At 43.1% G+C, this 21,437-nt stretch overlaps 1 protein-coding gene across 5 annotated transcripts in view; it reads left to right on the forward strand.

Moving 5' to 3' along the window:
* Nucleotides 1–21,437, forward strand: part of LOC125763366 (uncharacterized) — a 391,039-nt gene that overhangs the window by 364,754 nt on the left and 4,848 nt on the right. For 4 of the 5 annotated variants that reach the window (XM_049426450.1, XM_049426449.1, XM_049426448.1 and 1 more), the window contains one exon: nucleotides 20,800–21,427. In XM_049426450.1, coding sequence (XP_049282407.1) covers nucleotides 20,800–21,427 — 628 coding nt within the window. Of the gene's footprint in view, nucleotides 1–19,549; nucleotides 19,764–20,799; nucleotides 21,428–21,437 lie in introns of those variants that run through there. The other variant, XM_049426452.1, reaches the window with a different exon arrangement.

A 21,437-nucleotide genomic window follows, 5' to 3' on the forward strand; every position in this document is an offset into this window, starting at 1 on the left:
CACGCCTCAATTTCCGTCAGCAGTGTTGTCAGGTCTTCGTAGCTTGCCGCAGCTGTACCCAGGACTCTGATTAGATGATATTTCATGGAACGTACAGCTGCTTCCCACAAGCCTCCAAAGTGCGGGGCTCGTGGAGGGATGAACTTCCATTTTATTCCTCTTTCCGCCGTCCAGTTGGTGATTGCCTCCTTATGGTTTGACGACTGGAGTAACTCATGCAGCCGCTGAAGTTCATTCGCGGCACCCTTGAAGTTTGTTCCGTTGTCAGAGTTGATCTCTGATACTGCTCCTCGCCGTGAAACAAATCTTCTAAGAGCCGCTAAAAACGCTGCAGTACTTAAGTCAGAAACTAACTCTAGATGCACGGCACGTGTAACAAAGCATACGAACACTGCTATGAACGCCTTGGTTGGTGCTGCTCGTCGGTGATGTGCCTTTATCATTACCGGTCCGCAATAATCAACTCCTGATATCGCGAAAGGTCGCGCCTTATTCACACGTGTAGTCGGAAGAGGAGCCATGGGTTGTATAATTAACTTCGGTTTGGACTTGAAGCACCTTATACATTGATGGTAAGCTCGCCTCACTACTGATCTTGCTCCCATGATCCAAAATCGCTGTCTGATGGTCGTTATCATTAATTGTGGTCCAGCGTGCAATAATTCGGCATGATAATGTTCGGCTAACAGTTTCGCTAACGCATGACGTTTGGCGATTACTATTGGATACTTAACGTCTTCTGAAAGCTTTGCATTTCCAATACGGGTCTGCACTCTCAGGATACCCTTGTCGTCTACTGTAACATTGCATCCTTTCAGCAACGATGTTGTAGCTATGTTCTTTCCCGTACCTAGTGTCTTCAGTTCTTCGGCGAAACTATCTCGTTGAGCGATACGACAAATTGCGTCTTCTGCATGCCTTAGCTCTTCAGACGTCAGCGCTGTTGATTCCCCTTGATGATTTTGTTTCCGCAAAGCAGCAATGTAACGCAAGCAATATGCAATCACTCTTCTCAATTTCGCGTATGTTGAATATCGCGAAAATATTCGATCTGAGAAACTCTCTTCTTTCTCGGACATTACTAACAGCGTGGTTGCACGCTGTTCCTCTACAATTGTCAGTTTACCCACAGGAGGTTCTGGCCACTGATCTTCAGATTGGGAAAGCCAACCAGGCCCCGACCACCATAGTGCACTCTGCTGCAAGAATTCTTCCGGATCACATCCTCTCGATGCCAAATCGCTTGGATTTTCCTTACCAGGAACATGTCTCCACTCTACCCCTCTGGTTAACGCCTGAATCTTTGCAGTCCTGTTGGCAACAAAAGTTTTCCAACGAGAGTGTGGCGATTGAATCCAATGCCATGTCGTGAGAGAATCAGTCCACATGTAGCAAGACACATCGGTTACCAACGCCTCCTTCACCACACTATACAATCTACTTCCAAGTAATGCTCCACACAATTCAAGTCTAGCAATGGTCATTCTCTGCGATAAAGGTGCTACTTTAGACTTCGAAATTAATAGATGAACCACAACTGTTCCTGTCGCTGCCAGACTACGAACATAACAGCACGCACCGTATCCCTTTTCGGATGCATCGCAGAATATGTGCAACTGATATTGCTCGGCGGAATTGGATACTGCTAATCGTGGTATTTTCACATCTTCTAACAGCTTCAGTTGGGTAACAAATGATGACCATTCTTGACTTATTGGTTTTGGCAGCTCCTTATCCCAACTCCAAGGTTTTCCTTCCGCATCTTTCAATGCCCATATCGTCTGCATAATGAGCTTCGCTCTCATCTTGACCGGGTCCAAGAATCCCAACGGATCATACAATCGAGCGATACATGATAAAACATGTGTTTTTGTTTTGACTTCTACTTCGCTTGGTACCCGTACCTGGACCTTTAAAGTATCTTTGCTTGGAGTCCAAACCAATCCTAGTGTTGAAATTGAGTCTTGTTCAGTGGCAAGTTCTAACTGACTGCCGGTTGCATGCTGCTCACTGGGAATACCGATTAACGCTCCATGATGATTTGATGCCCATTTCCGTAAGCAGAACTGACCTTCGTTCATTAACTTATTTAACTGATCCGCCATTTCTCGAGCCTCTTGAACGGAATCTGCACCTGACAACAAATCATCAACGTAAAAATCCCTTTTGCATGCTACCGCCTTTGGGTACTTGCTTCCGTGGTCTTCAAAAATACGCTGTAGCGTACGTACAGCTAGGAAAGGTGCACATGCTGTGCCATACGTCACGGTTTTAAGCTCGTACACTCTTAGCTGTTCTCCAGAATGATCTCTCCACAGGATTCTCTGCAATGCCTTATCGTTGTCATCTACTAGCACCTGCCGGTACATTTTCGCCACATCCGCCACCACAGCAATCTTCTTCATCCGGAACCTCAACTGTATGCATATGATGTTTTCTTGTATCTGAGGTCCGGTGATCAGGACATCGTTCAGTGATCGCCCTGAGCTCGTCTTGCAAGATGCATCGAAGACTACCCTGCATCTCGTCGTTGAACTTCCAGCCTTCCACACAGCGTGATGTGGAAGATAATATGCCACCTCCGAACTCTTCCCCTCGAACTCCGAGTATGTGCCTATACAGGACATATGGCCCAAGCTTATATATTCCTGCATGAACTCCTTATAAGCATCGTTAAGTTCCTTTTCTCTTCTCATTCTTCGCTCTATTGCCAAAAACCGTCTCAAGGCAATCTCCCGTGACTCACCAAGCAATGTTGAAAACTGTGGTAATTTAGGAAGAGTTACAATGTACCTGCCATCTCTACTACGCCGAGTTGTCTCCTCATAATGTTTCATACATGCGATGTCATCTTCTGACGGAATCCTTTCTTCTGGCAAATTTTCGAGCGATACGAGACGATCCATCGAGTTGTTAAAGCGTTCTTCCATCACGCTACAGCAGGCAAGATCATATTGGTTCGTGTCTTCGGGGTTCGTAATCATTTTTCCACTTACAATCCACCCAAGCTTGGTTTTCAATAACCTTGGAAGGTTCGGCGCTAAACTTAATTGTCCTTGCTCCAACAGCTCAGCAAATATCTCTGCACCAAGGAGTAGATCAATCTTCTCACGTTTATTAAAACCTGGATCAGCCAATACAAACCCTGATGGTATGTTCCATTGCTGTACATCTATTGACCTTGGAGGAAAGTCTGCGGTGACACTTGTTAGCACGAGGAACTCTAATGTGGCCGCATGTGAGGAGTTTACTGATTTGACCGTAGTTGTAACTGTACTGCTTGAGGTCAAGGCCACCGTTCCTACTCCAAACAGAGGTTTCTGTACTCGCGTCTTCCGCAACTTTAACTGTTGAGCTAAACGTTCGGTTATGAAGTTAGATTGAGCGCCCATATCCAATAACGCTCGCGCCGGCACAGGTTCACCATTCCAGTTCGACACCAACACTTGTGCCGTAGATAACCAAATCATTTTCCTTTCCTGCTTACTGCCGTCCTGTAATGTTGCACTAATGGGGACGACTTGCGTTTCACTGACAGCAGATGCATTCTTATCACACAGTAACGAATGGTGTCTTCTTTTACAATGTTCACACCTCGAATGCGATCGACAAAACCTAATACTGTGACCACTCCTCAGACAGTTAAAACACAGCCTATGTTCCTTAACCTGTTCTTGTCGCTGCGAACGGTCCATAGTTGAAAAGGAACTACACTTTGATAACACATGATCAGCCTTGCACACCGGGCACACAATTACTGATGGGTTCGTCGTTTGAACGGAACACGCTAACGATGTTGCATTGTCTTTCTTCGACCGAGGAATTTGATTTCGCACACCACTGACTGTTTTTGCTGGTTTAGTATCAATTGACGTTTTGTTTCGCATAGTACAACTATTAAGGATCTTGATTTGCTTCTCACAAAAAATCATTAATTCCTTATACGAATCAGCTTCTTGGTCAGCCGAGTGTTGCTCCCATGCTAGAAGCGTTTTAGGATCAAACTTATAAATCACGAGCGACGTTAACGGTGTGTCCCAATGCTTTACCGGTTCACTTGTTCGTTCCATGCCTCTCACTAATCTCTTTGTCTCGTTCACTAAACGCGATAATTCTTCGACCGACGATCCATTCATTGGTTCCAACTGATATAATGCCTTAAAATGTTCCCTTTTTATACGCTTGGAATCATCATAGCGTTCGTGTAATGATTTCCACGTAATATCGTAATTCTCAGCTATGAGTTGAGTGTGATCGTATAAAGTAGCTGCGTCTCCCTTCAAGGCTGTTAACAAATATTGCAGCTTGGTTACGTCTGAAAGTTCAACCACCTCATGAACCATGGATGTGAAACGGTCCTTAAAGGTTAGCCATTTTGTGACGTCACCATCGAACGAAGGCAAATTTATTTCCGGTAGCCGTACTTTAGGGCGATACGTAGATGTTTGCAATATTGTGCTACTAGCTGCTGGCATCATTATAGCTTCCGGATGCAAGTTACTCTTAAGAAATCCCTTTACTTCGATAAAGGTTTTATTAAATTGTTTATATTCCTCCACTAAGGCATCTTCATCACAATCGTCTTCATGCAGTAATTGTCTATTTACATTTATTTAATGTTCGTAGCTCTAAAGGGTGCTTGTTAGGGACGCGTGTGGTTTCAATGATTGCTCTACTCGGACTGGTTTATTCTCTCTAAATTTTGTTCTTATTCTAGTTCTTCTTTGTTATTCGTTAATTCAAAGTTCATTATAGCATCTCCCATAACTTAGTATAAATGTAAACATCCAACATTCCGACCACCTAAAATCCGTTATTTTACTTAAGTGGTAATTTTACTTAATCTTGAGTTCAATTCATTATTTCGTAACGGCGTTATAACAACTAGTATTCCGAGTTGTAACTTAAAGTAAGTAATCAATTTCATATTTTACTGCAACCTAATTCCCCTTCCGATATTTTAAATTCACTCAGATTCCTCTTACGAGACGCTCTAGTTCCTGCTATCTGCCCTTTACCCCCTAATTTTCCGTTGGTAATATGCTTAATTTAACCACAGGACGCTTTACGTTCGACGCTTGTGCAGTGCGCAACGTGACCACTCTGACGACTCCATCCTTGCCTGGATGTACTTCAGTTATGCGTGCTAGCGGCCACTTCATCGGAGGCATGTTGTCTTCATGGAGTATTACAAGCATTCCAGGCTTGATCGGAACAGCGGGGTTGTGCCATTTTGTCCTTGCTCTTAGCTGTTGCAAGTACTCGCGCTGCCACCGCGACCAGAAGTGCTGAAGCCTTTGTTGCATCACACGCCAATGATTCAATCGATTTTCTGGTATGTCCTTCAAGTCAATTTCTGAAATATATTTCAAATGAGAACCGGTTAGAAAATGACCTGGAGTAAGGGCTTCTAAATCAGTCGAATCCGCAGATAACTCAGTGAGTGGGCGTGAATTGAGGCACGCCTCAATTTCCGTCAGCAGTGTTGTCAGGTCTTCGTAGCTTGCCGCAGCTGTACCCAGGACTCTGATTAGATGATATTTCATGGAACGTACAGCTGCTTCCCACAAGCCTCCAAAGTGCGGGGCTCGTGGAGGGATGAACTTCCATTTTATTCCTCTTTCCGCCGTCCAGTTGGTGATTGCCTCCTTATGGTTTGACGACTGGAGTAACTCATGCAGCCGCTGAAGTTCATTCGCGGCACCCTTGAAGTTTGTTCCGTTGTCAGAGTTGATCTCTGATACTGCTCCTCGCCGTGAAACAAATCTTCTAAGAGCCGCTAAAAACGCTGCAGTACTTAAGTCAGAAACTAACTCTAGATGCACGGCACGTGTAACAAAGCATACGAACACTGCTATGAACGCCTTGGTTGGTGCTGCTCGTCGGTGATGTGCCTTTATCATTACCGGTCCGCAATAATCAACTCCTGATATCGCGAAAGGTCGCGCCTTATTCACACGTGTAGTCGGAAGAGGAGCCATGGGTTGTATAATTAACTTCGGTTTGGACTTGAAGCACCTTATACATTGATGGTAAGCTCGCCTCACTACTGATCTTGCTCCCATGATCCAAAATCGCTGTCTGATGGTCGTTATCATTAATTGTGGTCCAGCGTGCAATAATTCGGCATGATAATGTTCGGCTAACAGTTTCGCTAACGCATGACGTTTGGCGATTACTATTGGATACTTAACGTCTTCTGAAAGCCTTGCATTTCCAATACGGGTCTGCACTCTCAGGATACCCTTGTCGTCTACTGTAACATTGCATCCTTTCAGCAACGATGTTGTAGCTATGTTCTTTCCCGTACCTAGTGTCTTCAGTTCTTCGGCGAAACTATCTCGTTGAGCGATACGACAAATTGCGTCTTCTGCATGCCTTAGCTCTTCAGACGTCAGCGCTGTTGATTCCCCTTGATGATTTTGTTTCCGCAACGCAGCAATGTAACGCAAGCAATATGCAATCACTCTTCTCAATTTCGCGTATGTTGAATATCGCGAAAATATTCGATCTGAGAAACTCTCTTCTTTCTCGGACATTACTAACAGCGTGGTTGCACGCTGTTCCTCTACAATTGTCAGTTTACCCACAGGAGGTTCTGGCCACTGATCTTCAGACTGGGAAAGCCAACCAGGCCCCGACCACCATAGTGCACTCTGCTGCAAGAATTCTTCCGGATCACATCCTCTCGATGCCAAATCGCTTGGATTTTCCTTACCAGGAACATGTCTCCACTCTACCCCTCTGGTTAACGCCTGAATCTTTGCAGTCCTGTTGGCAACAAAAGTTTTCCAACGAGAGTGTGGCGATTGAATCCAATGCCATGTCGTGAGAGAATCAGTCCACATGTAGCAAGACACATCGGTTACCAACGCCTCCTTCACCACACTATACAATCTACTTCCAAGTAATGCTCCACACAATTCAAGTCTAGCAATGGTCATTCTCTGCGATAAAGGTGCTACTTTAGACTTCGAAATTAATAGATGAACCACAACTGTTCCTGTCGCTGCCAGACTACGAACATAACAGCACGCACCGTATCCCTTTTCGGATGCATCGCAGAATATGTGCAACTGATATTGCTCGGCGGAATTGGATACTGCTAATCGTGGTATTTTCACATCTTCTAACAGCTTCAGTTGGGTAACAAATGATGACCATTCTTGACTTATTGGTTTTGGCAGCTCCTTATCCCAACTCCAAGGTTTTCCTTCCGCATCTTTCAATGCCCATATCGTCTGCATAATGAGCTTCGCTCTCATCTTGACCGGGTCCAAGAATCCCAACGGATCATACAATCGAGCGATACATGATAAAACATGTGTTTTTGTTTTGACTTCTACTTCGCTTGGTACCCGTACCTGGACCTTTAAAGTATCTTTGCTTGGAGTCCAAACCAATCCTAGTGTTGAAATTGAGTCTTGTTCAGTGGCAAGTTCTAACTGACTGCCGGTTGCATGCTGCTCACTGGGAATACCGATTAACGCTCCATGATGATTTGATGCCCATTTCCGTAAGCAGAACTGACCTTCGTTCATTAACTTATTTAACTGATCCGCCATTTCTCGAGCCTCTTGAACGGAATCTGCACCTGACAACAAATCATCAACGTAAAAATCCCTTTTGCATGCTAACGCCTTTGGGTACTTGCTTCCGTGGTCTTCAAAAATACGCTGTAGCGTACGTACAGCTAGGAAAGGTGCACATGCTGTGCCATACGTCACGGTTTTAAGCTCGTACACTCTTAGCTGTTCTCCAGAATGATCTCTCCACAGGATTCTCTGCAATGCCTTATCGTTGTCATCTACTAGCACCTGCCGGTACATTTTCGCCACATCCGCCACCACAGCAATCTTCTTCATCCGGAACCTCAACTGTATGCATATGATGTTTTCTTGTATCTGAGGTCCGGTGATCAGGACATCGTTCAGTGATCGCCCTGAGCTCGTCTTGCAAGATGCATCAAAGACTACCCTGCATCTCGTCGTTGAACTTCCAGCCTTCCACACAGCGTGATGTGGAAGATAATATGCCACCTCCGAACTCTTCCCCTCGAACTCCGAGTATGTGCCTATACAGGACATATGGCCCAAGCTTATATATTCCTGCATGAACTCCTTATAAGCATCGTTAAGTTCCTTTTCTCTTCTCATTCTTCGCTCTATTGCCAAAAACCGTCTCAAGGCAATCTCCCGTGACTCACCAAGCAATGTTGAAAACTGTGGTAATTTAGGAAGAGTTACAATGTACCTGCCATCTCTACTACGCCGAGTTGTCTCCTCATAATGTTTCATACATGCGATGTCATCTTCTGACGGAATCCTTTCTTCTGGCAAATTTTCGAGCGATACGAGACGATCCATCGAGTTGTTAAAGCGTTCTTCCATCACGCTACAGCAGGCAAGATCATATTGGTTCGTGTCTTCGGGGTTCGTAATCATTTTTCCACTTACAATCCACCCAAGCTTGGTTTTCAATAACCTTGGAAGGTTCGGCGCTAAACTTAATTGTCCTTGCTCCAACAGCTCAGCAAATATCTCTGCACCAAGGAGTAGATCAATCTTCTCACGTTTATTAAAACCTGGATCAGCCAATACAAACCCTGATGGTATGTTCCATTGCTGTACATCTATTGACCTTGGAGGAAAGTCTGCGGTGACACTTGTTAGCACGAGGAACTCTAATGTGGCCGCATGTGAGGAGTTTACTGATTTGACCGTAGTTGTAACTGTACTGCTTGAGGTCAAGGCCACCGTTCCTACTCCAAACAGAGGTTTCTGTACTTGCGTCTTCCGCAACTTTAACTGTTGAGCTAAACGTTCGGTTATGAAGTTAGATTGAGCGCCCATATCCAATAACGCTCGCGCCGGCACAGGTTCACCATTCCAGTTCGACACCAACACTTGTGCCGTAGATAACCAAATCATTTTCCTTTCCTGCTTACTGCCGTCCTGTAATGTTGCACTAATGGGGACGACTTGCGTTTCACTGACAGCAGATGCATTCTTATCACACAGTAACGAATGGTGTCTTCTTTTACAATGTTCACACCTCGAATGCGATCGACAAAACCTAATACTGTGACCACTCCTCAGACAGTTAAAACACAGCCTATGTTCCTTAACCTGTTCTTGTCGCTGCGAACGGTCCATAGTTGAAAAGGAACTACACTTTGATAACACATGATCAGCCTTGCACACCGGGCACACAATTACTGATGGGTTCGTCGTTTGAACGGAACACGCTAACGATGTTGCATTGTCTTTCTTCGACCGAGGAATTTGATTTCGCACACCACTGACTGTTTTTGCTGGTTTAGTATCAATTGACGTTTTGTTTCGCATAGTACAACTATTAAGGATCTTGATTTGCTTCTCACAAAAAATCATTAATTCCTTATACGAATCAGCTTCTTGGTCAGCCGAGTGTTGCTCCCATGCTAGAAGCGTTTTAGGATCAAACTTATAAATCACGAGCGACGTTAACGGTGTGTCCCAATGCTTTACCGGTTCACTTGTTCGTTCCATGCCTCTCACTAATCTCTTTGTCTCGTTCACTAAACGCGATAATTCTTCGACCGACGATCCATTCATTGGTTCCAACTGATATAATGCCTTAAAATGTTCCCTTTTTATACGCTTGGAATCATCATAGCGTTCGTGTAATGATTTCCACGTAATATCGTAATTCTCAGCTATGAGTTGAGTGTGATCGTATAAAGTAGCTGCGTCTCCCTTCAAGGCTGTTAACAAATATTGCAGCTTGGTTACGTCTGAAAGTTCAACCACCTCATGAACCATGGATGTGAAACGGTCCTTAAAGGTTAGCCATTTTGTGACGTCACCATCGAACGAAGGCAAATTTATTTCCGGTAGCCGTACTTTAGGGCGATACGTAGATGTTTGCAATATTGTGCTACTAGCTGCTGGCATCATTATAGCTTCCGGATGCAAGTTACTCTTAAGAAATCCCTTTACTTCGATAAAGGTTTTATTAAATTGTTTATATTCCTCCACTAAGGCATCTTCATCACAATCGTCTTCATGTAGTAATTGTCTTCGCGCACTAATGAACTCGCTTCTCACGTCCTCCAGCTGCTCCAATTGCACTTGTACTTGCACGCTGTGCCTTTCTGCATTGTAATCATCCACAAATTCTTTAAATTGATCGATACTACGCAAACAGTCACTGTAAATTCTCTTCAACCTGCGAAACTGTCGATCCGTTATGGGGGCAGGTTGAACCACTACCTTATCCCCAGTGGACGCTGTGGAACCAGTCGGCTGGTCCGTGGTAGGCATATTGGTGAATTAAATTATTCCGGTCCGACACTATCGTTCCTTTAATCACCAGAACTTATAATGAGCTTAAAGCCACTAGTTTGTCTCCGATAAACGATGGATTTAATTCGGGTATTGAAAGTACGCATAAACTTATTACCCACACTGTAACCATGTGACGCGCTTCTACGATACCGAAATGGCTGCACTGATATGGCAGTATCGTTTCTATACAGTCTCAACACGCACTACGCGTAAACGTTACACACACATTGCACCTGACGCGCACAGTCTGAGCCAATCAACCACGATGCCGTTGACCTCACAAATCGCCAAAAGTGTCTGCGAATCAATTCACTTCGCTTCACACTAATACGTCCAATCACTTATCAGTGATCATCGGGTTAGAGATCGCTCGTTCTCGTATTAATGTTTCACACGCAGCACAACCACTTTAAGAAATGAACCTTTTACACGTTCAAAGTTCCTTTGCTGCACACGAATGCGTATACCGACGCATCACTAGTACTCTTACAAGTGCGCAGAAAGTATGGTTAATAAGAATTCACTTATTATCCCACAGTGTAATCACTTCTAACTGTTGGCAATGATATATTTTCAACTGTAAGCCCTGTCCCTAATCCAGCGATCCGGCTCGAAGGACCAATGTTCGTAGCTCTAAAGGGTGCTTGTTAGGGACGCGTGTGGTTTCAATGATTGCTCTACTCGGACTGGTTTATTCTCTCTAAATTTTGTTCTTATTCTAGTTCTTCTTTGTTATTCGTTAATTCAAAGTTCATTATAGCATCTCCCATAACTTAGTATAAATGTAAACATCCAACAATCATGCTGCTGTGTTTGAAAGAAAATGGCAACAATTTAGCTACAACACGAACCCACCATGGATAAACCTTTCCGTTGGCCTTTTGTTGTAAAGCAGTATGCATTGCTGCTTCACATTGTGTGGGTGACCGTCTGCAAGTTATGGGCCAGTTTTTACCATTTTGTGGCTCATTTTATCGGCATTGACGGTGGCTTGAGTGTCTCTTGCCCGGGGAGCACAAATCGTGAGCACAAGTCGGAAAGTGCAAATGGGGCTGGTTGTCTCTGGGGGTAAAAATTGCCAACTAGCTTAGCTAGCTGCAAATGGCACAAAAATGGAAGTGTAGTGTTGTTGCAATTGGCCATAGTTTCGTGGGCGACGGATACGCAATGTACGTGGCCATCCTATCCGACGAAGGTCCGATGGTTTTATTTCGCTTTTATGCGATTTTTTTGTGGCAAATAAGCACTGTTCACCCCGATGACTTGCGGTGGCGTACGGTGTCCGATTGTTAATTACATTATTATGTTAATTAGCCATTGCTGTAGTGCAATTCTTCCCTCCAAAAGCCTTCTGGACATTCGGATTAAGGTGAGATCATCAGACAAATGATAAACAGAAGATTAAATTCAATTGAAGGCTTTAAAAATACTATTACATGATCGAAAGATTATCAATTCGTAAAGTAACGCAACTTAAATAATTTCTTACTCACTCGTACAATATGTTGCAATGGCATGTTTAGTCATCAACAACAAACCACAAAACGTTGCGATGTACTATTAAAAGTGGATCCACTTAAATGTTAATTCGTGATCTGCCTGTTAACAGGATCCGCCCATTAAAAAAGATCCATTACAGGTCCATTCCTCATCGAAACACAGCGATCGTTGTAGCTACCAAATCGTTATGATCATGTTTTTCGGTAAAACGATTCCCATCACCCACGTCCACTGCAAAAGCGCTTCACAGTGTACGGCGTGATTGATCGTAGAAATGTCACGGTCAGGTTTGGGTCGTTATTTGGATGATTAAAATCATAATCTTGTCGTGCTACGGACACACTGGTTTTCGTTACAATCTTCCTATTGTGCCTTGTGCCAAAGCCCCTGAAGACACGCGCAAAGCATGCTTTTTGAGCCGAGCTACGGATCTGACATATCTTTGACATCGGACACATCTTCGATGACCCTGATTCTTGTCCGTATTGTTACGTTTGTTTCTGTTTTGTGGTGAGCTTCCCAGCCTATTCTAACCTTTGGTGCAGTGTTACGATTGTAAGAACCGTTCCCAGCAGCGCATCAGCCCCCCAAAAACTGGCTAAGCAAGACACGATTGTCACTTTTAGGACAGGAAACGGAGCCATTTACACGTTTACCTAATTTGATTATAATGGCAGGGGAAAATTACATGCAGGCTATCAATAGCACCCATCAGGTTATATGGTAGCGACGGAAGAAACGGACGCGCTAGTTCGGGTAAATTGCACCTCATAAAAGATCGTAGATCCGTTTGGTCAGATATCTAACGCTGATCACAAACGATCATAATTGACAGCTTTATGGTTGATTGGCAATGGAAATAACATTGAAGTATGCACATAATTCCCCAGTACGATGGTAGCTACAGTAGGTATATAGGTATACAGATATGTGTGCGAACTAGATGCAAAAGCATTAGAAACAACGAGGTCCAATTGACTGTGACGAATGGAAATCGAAATTCGTTCCTTCAAAGCGGAAGAAGGAGAGTTCGTTCAATAGCTGTTTACGTCATTTGTCGTAGTTCCCTATAGTTTCCTTGTGCGTTGTTTAGTTTGATTTAGGTTAAGAAATTCTTCTCACTTTGGTCATGTTAGCTCAGTACAGGTTTGTCGTTATTGAAAATTACCCATGATCCGATTATTAGGCATCAAGCCCGATAATTCGTGACGACGTCCTAACGGCCCATCTTAAGATTCAGGACGGTGTCAGAACTCATTGACGTTTTTAATCACTGTCGGCTGATCGCCGAGATCGTAATTCTTGCTTGCTATCGTTTCGGTAAATCGTGACCAAGGTATCGAGGTTTGTCGAACGCAAAGAAAGGTACCCAACAAGAAGATAGAGCTCCACCCCTCAATGCCCTCATCAATAGGTGGATTGCTGCTAGAACGGTTTTACACGGGACAGGAAATGGTGAAACTGGAGATGTACGTTGACAGTTTCTGTTGAAATTGATTCTTCGTGAGTCCTCACGTGTAGAAAATTAACTGTAGATGGGCAGAACGAGTTCGTGATCATCGCTCTCCATTTTGGGGGGATGCTCATGCTTTGTCAACAGTACCTGTGGACAATCAGTGAGGTCTCGCAAGTGTCGAGTCTCGTTGTGCGGTCGATTCCTAAGCATTCCCAACAGATGGCATTGGGGACAAGACCCACGAAAAGATGTTCACGATCAGTCTTTGCCAATCGTCTTGGAATCGTTACGAATAGCGTTGGGTAGGGTTACAACCAATGTTTCTTTACATGAAAGTATGCAGACATTCCTGGTTTTGCTGTTACTGCTGCTGCTGCTAGAGGATGGTCTGGTGTTGTTCGAAGGAAAGTTGTCTGGATTGGATGGTGAAAACGTTGAACGGAGATAATCTTTTCGATCGTGTCTTGGTCGAAGCAACGACCGATTGACTGGTCCTTCCTCCTTCGTACCATTTTGTTGGCTAGCGATCCAACGCGCCGGGTAACCCCTGGGACTAGACTAATTTGAATAATGTTCAATCTCACCATTTGCCAACGGGGAGAAAACTCTCTCTTTCGTTAGAGGAGCTGCATCGTGGCTGTATGTCTGACGTTCGAACCAGATGGTCGCACCAGAAGGTGGTGAGGAAGATGTGATCAAATCATCATTCCGATCAGTCCCGATCTTCATCTTCTCGAACGCTCAGATGCCAGATAGGTGTTGCACTTTTTTTTCGCCATACCCCGTTCGGTGTTATGTGGTGCTCCATGGGGATGTGGATGAAGATGCCTGCGGGTCCGGAACGAATAACTGTCTGAGCAGCTGAGCGAACCATTTGTCGCATGGTGGATGATACGCGTGCTGGTGAAGATTACCGACATTGTACGTCACACCGGGCGGTCTCGACAGCACGACGACCTCTCGCGTTAGACGTGCGGAACCGGTCTCATTGGTTGGATAAAATATCTATCCAAGAAACAGGAGTAGCTGAGGAGATAGGTGAATGAAGAAATACCGAAGATCCGGACAGTTCATCTCATGCCGCATGTCTTGCAGGATTTCCTCCAGTGTAGGCTCGTCTTAATCTTTCATCACACGGATCAGACCCGGGTGATCCAGTCGTGCGCGTCGTTGGCATATGGGAAACTTGTTCGTCCACATTCTTCATTTGCGTACGAAAGAAATGATCGCACCGAGGGCTGAAAGACTCCAAGCACATGGTCAAACTTTGTTTGGCAAAGTGTTTTGTTTTGCTCATGCGCAAACTATCGAGCCGGGGCACTGTTTGCCTGCGGCCTGCAACATGCGCATGCCTAAACGTCCAAGTTCAAAGTCAAAAAGGGTTTAAAAAACGTACTATCAGCGAGGCACGCTTGTCTGTCAGGTTAGGGGCTGGGTAGCTCCAACAAATTAAAAGACGATTGGACCACCGGACGGTCTTAGTAGGGAAACTTGTGATTAGTTCGGTCGCGGAAATGGACTCCCGTGCGCACACCAGATGTGGCTATTAAAACGTTGTTTATCGATTGTCGTGCAATGGGCACTCGCGCCATGCGTGTGCGACGTGTCAAGAGCCAATGCGTCCCTACTAAGGTCACTGACAACGGAACGGAAACGCAAGTCAGCAATAATTTCTCTTCCGTGCACCGTTGATTAAGGACAGTAGAGGAAAAAAAAATAACATTACCATTACCCATCGAAGCGGCGGGTCTCTTTCTGTCTGAGATCCTAACGGAGTGCACATTCTCCGGGAAAGACAAATCTTTCGCATTGGAACGCGGTCTCGGTGCGGAACGGATGGACCCATAATCGGCAAACACGGTTAACCTTCGCGCGGCCACACGGCGAAGGCTCTAACGTTTGGCTATTAAAATTAATTTAAAGGTGAAATTTTGCGCTTCCCTCTGGGCCGGTGGGGATGTTGGAGTTCGAGAGAAATTGGAGCGATTAGTCGTCACTTTCGAATTGGGGTCTCGGGTTTTGTGGGTCTACCGCCGTACCGTCATGTGTGACGAGGGAGATTGGTCAGGGTTAAAAATGGCGATAGTGCGCAGTCAGTGAAAACATAGAAATGTTTACTTTAGCATTGTACCATTCCATGTTCCAGCTTGGTGCTGGGTTAAGCATCCGAGCAGGAGGTTGTATTTGCATTGGTAAAGACTAATTGCACATAGACATCAGTGCGCACAATGACTATGGTCAGTAACTGTGGCCATCGCTGTCACGTTTTCGAAAATCGAAAGGAAATTAGGACACACGTGCTGATTCCGCTGAACAGCTTCTTGGGTCTGGCTTTTGTTTTGGTAATGGTTCGTAACGTCGTTATGCGTTATGGGAAAGTCTATAGTGCTCATATCGATAAAGGTTTCACATGTACCCTTTTATTATTGTTCGGTTTTATAGCATAAGTACTGGGGTATAAAAATAATGCGCACCGAAATGGTGGGTTGAAAAACATAACCCATAACAATGGTGGGTTGTGGGATGTTTTATGGAACATTTTATGCAGAATGGGTTTGAATCCGTATGACATATAAAACTCAACTGTAACTTATTATACAAAAGGAAATATTTACTTAAATTGTCTAAAATTGAATACAGATTTTAGAAACTTTTCTATTGGCTTAATAAGCTTAATATTTAAGCTTTATTTTATTATATTTGGACTATTATTATATTTGGACAGAATTGTTTTCATCAAATACGCAAGTCTAGTTTTGGCTCTTTCTTATTCCGGAAGCACACAAAGTGTTAAATGGAACATAAACTCTTTGCGATGAATGTTGTTGCTGCAAAGTCTAAAACTTCAAAAACAAGCAAACAAAGCAAATGGTTGAAATGTTTTGAATAGTAAAAGGTCAGCAAGAAATGCAGCTTATGTTTGTGCAACCGGGGCTTCATGTTCGGTATTTAATAAAACACCAAACAGAAAGCCCATTCAGCGATTGCGGCACGTTTCATTCTAGCACTTTGAACGTTCCTGCACCACACCATTCATTTGGAAACAATTTCACATACAGAACAACAAACGTTAGATTGAGCATGCAGCAAAAATAAGTCCGTTTCTCAAGTATTTGATGTACACAAGGGCGGGTTTTTGTTCTAACATTCTCTACAAGAAGGGCACACGCCATCGACAAATGGTGGTATGTTTGCACCAATACAACCGGGGCTTGGTGAAGCCGCGAAAAGTCATATTATCAGCCAGTGCAACTGAAATGCATACGAACAACCCTAGCAAAAAGGGGTTTTGCATTAAATGCTTCGACTGTATCAGGGACAAAAACGGTGTAGCGAGGTGTGTAGTTACACGTTCGCTCGATCCCACGTGGTCTAATTAGTTAAATCTGAAGCGTAACACGCAACAACACGGTCGGTACAATTGTATGGCTTGAGGCGACCTTTGTACCGACCGTGTTGAACTTATCGTCAGGTGAGGGTCTCTAGACCGATGACGATGGGAAACTTCGATGCGTGTGGAACTCACCCTTCACACACACGCGGTTGGACACTGAGCATGCTTTGAATACATCGACTTGACTGTTGAGTTTAACGAGGTGCGCTTTATCGCACTATCGATGACGCTCCGGGGTTGAGTAATTTGTGTGGCTAGCTTTATCTTTAATCATTTATCATTCAGTTGATGCAATGGAGATTGCAAAAAACCCGATGAAAAACAAATACAATGCCTTCTCTCATCTCCCAGAACTAGTGGCAGTGCTAACTACCCCCAATAGGGTTAGCGTGCTTGGAAAAATATAGCGTCATCAATGTTTGATTCTTTACTTTATCACCTTTTCTTATCGGGTGTTTGTATGCAACCCTTTAGCTTTGCATCATTGTATACGGGGTGTTGTTTATTTACGGTTTCGTGTGAGTGGGATTTTATTATATAAACATTCTTTATTTACATACCTGAACTCCAGTGAAAGACTGTGTTACTAACAATTGTATATCCCAATATGGAACGAATGACATCGAATATCTTGTAATTTAAACAACATAGTAATCTAATTTTTCAAAACCTTCTCACAGTTGTAACCAGTAATTCAAGAAACAAAAAGATTTTAATTACTGACGCGCATTACTTGTGTTCCAACCTTCAGCAAGACGAACACAATAGAGATGAGACTAACAACTCTTTTTAGTGAATCAACTCAGAGTGAAGGAGTCGTTATTAAAAGTCAGCTCGCTTAACGACTCATTTCGGAGTCATTAAAAAAACCCGGCATAAGCGTATAAGTTACACTTCAGAGTGTAAGCATTTAACAAGCATTTAACAGACAAATGTAAAATGTTCCTCATTTTTGAGCAATTTAGCAAAATTTATAAATGTGATATATTTTCATGCGAATTTGTTGCAATGTGTTTCTTTTCACTCAAATAATGCTTTAAATTAAAGAAAATAATAAAAAATTAGAAAAAAAATTTAAAAAAAATTTTGACTCGAAAATTTCATAAGGCTTACCCCTTACGATTTTTTTGGGAAATTTTGCAAAAAAAATTAAATTGATTTATTTTAATGCCAATTGGTTGCAATGTGTTTCTTTTCACTCAAGTAATGCTTTAAATAAAAAAACGAGTGAAAAATAATAAGAAAATCGAAAAATTCAAAAAAATGAAAATTTACTAAGGCTCATTTTTTCACCAAGTTTTGTCTATAACTCGGTCGGTATCCAACGGATCGCCAATCTTTAACCTGTGACCGATAGATGGCACCAATGGCTACATTTTCTTTTTGGACAGCCATGCTCTCAGGTGTCCGTGCCAGAAGTTATTCGAGGAACCAAGTTCCTTACCCTGTTTGAGAAAATGTAAAATTTTCCTCATTTTTGAGCAGCTTAGCAAAATTTGTAAATGTGATATATTTTCATGCAAATTTGTTGCAATGTGTTCCTTTTCACTCAAATAATGCTTTAAATAAAAAAATAATAATAAAAAAAAATCTCACCTCGTGGTGAGTGAACGAAACTCGTTCAATACAACGTTTCAACTCACTATCTCACTCTTGCTCACTTTGCACATCTCTAGAACACAACATACGATTGATTGAAGCAAAGATATACCAACCGAAGACGCTCTATTTAATGATACCATTTAGTAGATGGTTCGGGCGGGTTCGCAATACTATTAGGCGATAAGCGATCGACTCCGCAATCAAACCCGGACGACCGGGCTATCCTTCAATCACTGTCATCACTGTCATTGCTGATAGCGTGCATCGTGTCCGTGTCCGTTTGCTTGACATGCAATTTTTAAACGCGTCAGGTTAGCGTAATGATAATGAACTTGCCCGGCTGCCCGCGTACGAGAGTGAAAACTAACTCCTCATAATGTTAGCTTATTTTATTACATTGGAAAGTGTGATCGATAATTTAGAAATAAACGATTAGAAAGTGAACATATCGGTAGGAGTGAGTACCGATTTGCCGGGTTTGTACATGGAATGCAATGCTCTCTAATGTGCAAATAGATTAATAACTCTATAGCTTCATGTGCTAAATGGTGAGCGTTTGAAAGCTTCTTTTAATTACTAAAATATTGCTAATGAAATAATGTTCTTTATTTTAGTATCCTTTGGACTCAAATATTATTCTTTTTTACACCTTTTACAGCAAACGTTTTTCTCAATTTTTGCCAATTGTATTTCGAGATTTAAATATTTACTATTACATTTCAATAATCATGCATTGAAGTCACTATATTGCTGAAATAGTTTACTAAAATAATCTCTACTGTGTAACAATTTCACGACCAAATGGCCTTTAAGAGAGGATTATTGAAAATTAGATCACTGCAACACCCCCGCAATTAAAATGTAAATGATTCACTTAACGACCCATGTCCATCAACAATATCAGCGTGATACCGTTTATCCTTCTTACCGCACTCAACGCTGGTAAAGATAATATTGACCAGCATAAACTAACCTGCTTACCCGGGCATGCTGTGGCAAACATTAACTGTATCCGCTTACCGTAACAGCTGTCCTATTATATGAAGCACCACGTTAAGATCGATGCCAGGTCAGACGCTATCGTTCTGTAGCGTTGAAGTGTTGTTGTTCCTCAACGATACAAACCCGGAGCGAATTGATTCGTACGCAGGTGTATTTTATCACCATTTACGGCGTGGTACGTGATGATGCAAATATTTGATGATCGGGCTGCGATAAACTTTATCAATTTTGCAGCACAATGTTTTATCTAGTATGGTGTGGTGTTTTTAATGGTATCAAACATGTCAATAATGATTTCACGCCCAGTGTTTAAAGTCTTGCGCTGGGGTGAACATATTAGTTGAAGCGTGTTGTGTGGTGTTTTACCGATGATAACACCGTGTATCTTTACTATACCGATACCTCAATGTATAAAAAATGTGTGCACCGTACGAACCATAAAATTCCAAAATTAATCTTTGCTACTACTCAGCAGCATAACGTAAGTTCGTAAATATGGCCATGCAAATGAAAACTTCATGTGCCGCTTTCGAAGCGATTTTTTTTTCACGAAACGAACTGATTTTTCCCAACCCTGTTTCATGGGGTGAAATACGTTATCAACAGACGTGTGCGAAAAACGTGGAAAATTAATATTGATTAAATCAAAATTCGTAACATTCGGACAAGCGATAGCCCTCGGCCCACGAACCTCCGAGCTGATTGCATATTAATGCACGCCTGCCGTGATTAACCGTGCTGCCGATTATTCACTCCACCGTGAGATAACGAGTGAGCTTTCAGTTTATTTTTTGCAAGATTCACTTTCCAATGCTGTCTATTTTCGTTCCACAGAGCAATAAAAAGGGTGTGTTTTTCTTCTCGAATCTTTTTGCTTCCTTCTCTAATGAGCAGTTGAGCTATGTCCGTAATTAAATAGCTTTTTGTTGTCATTTGTTTGCTTGCTACTCATATCGTAGGATCAAAAACGTCCAGATATTATATGCTGCTAAGCGTAATGAATTTTGTTTTAACGTTAATCGAAACAAAGTGGAAAATCAAAACCACAAACTTCTCGTTTATATTTACAATCAGGAGCTTAAAGGACATTTAAAATAAAAAAACAATGGTTCAAATTCATGACGGTCGTATTATAAACGATTACTTTGCACTGATACAGTCAGCAAAAGGTGGAAGAAAAACTAGAACACTTTTAATCCAACGTAAGCTTCATCGAGCGAAGTGAGCAATAAATATGCAAATGGAGGGAATATTTACACTAACATAAAAAACCGGAACCGGAAGAACCATACCCATCTGTGTCGGTTACAAGAGGGATTGTAAAGTTTCCTTGTCTAGTGTAAATGAACTGAGACCGACGGTAAAGATACTTAGAAGCAATAAAAGTCGAGCTACTAGTGGGCAGAGTGAAACGTTTATGTTACGCCTTTACGGTGGCACAGCATTAGCATGGCAAACTTTTGTTAAATTTTCTCATTTTTTGTTTGCTTTTCTTTTCCCATTTTTCTCCCTCACAGACGGAAGCGGTGGAAAAGTATGATGTGATGACGAACGATGATAGCTGTTACACGTCAGACGCCTGCAACGCTGCAATGGGCGACACCGGTTCCGATGGCGTTGAAGTCAGACGACAGCGAATTTTGCAGAAGAATGAACGAGTCGAACCGAAGGACGACAGTGCGCTGCGACGGCTTGACAATGGGCAGGTACGGCGCAAGCAGCGTCCCAGCAGCAGCGTGCTGGATGGAGTAATCGGTCCGAAAACTCACCTGAAGCTAGTCAGCCAGGAGCTGGAATGGGAGCGGAAGTTCCGTGACGATCAGCTGTCCCGCATACTGAAGGCACTGATTGCCTTCGAAACGCGGCTAAAGAACGAGCAGAGTCGCATTAAGCAGCAGCTGTACGAGAAGGATGACGTTATCAATCGGCAGAACTGTACGATTAATCGCATGAAGCGGAAGCTGGCAGCCGACGAACCGAACGGTGGCAGTGATGGTGAGGAGGTGAACACTGAAGCGACCATCGACGAAGTGGGCCAGTATTGTCCGAAGTGCCGCAAAAACTATTACCGGCTGGAGTGTCGAACCAGCGGCACGCAAACATTCGAGTACTGCCGTGACGATGGGGCGGAGAGTGTCAATACAGGTAGGCACTG

The sequence above is a fragment of the Anopheles funestus genome, chromosome 2RL (genome assembly GCF_943734845.2).
Source record: "Anopheles funestus chromosome 2RL, idAnoFuneDA-416_04, whole genome shotgun sequence".
Classification (NCBI taxonomy): domain Eukaryota; kingdom Metazoa; phylum Arthropoda; class Insecta; order Diptera; family Culicidae; genus Anopheles; species Anopheles funestus.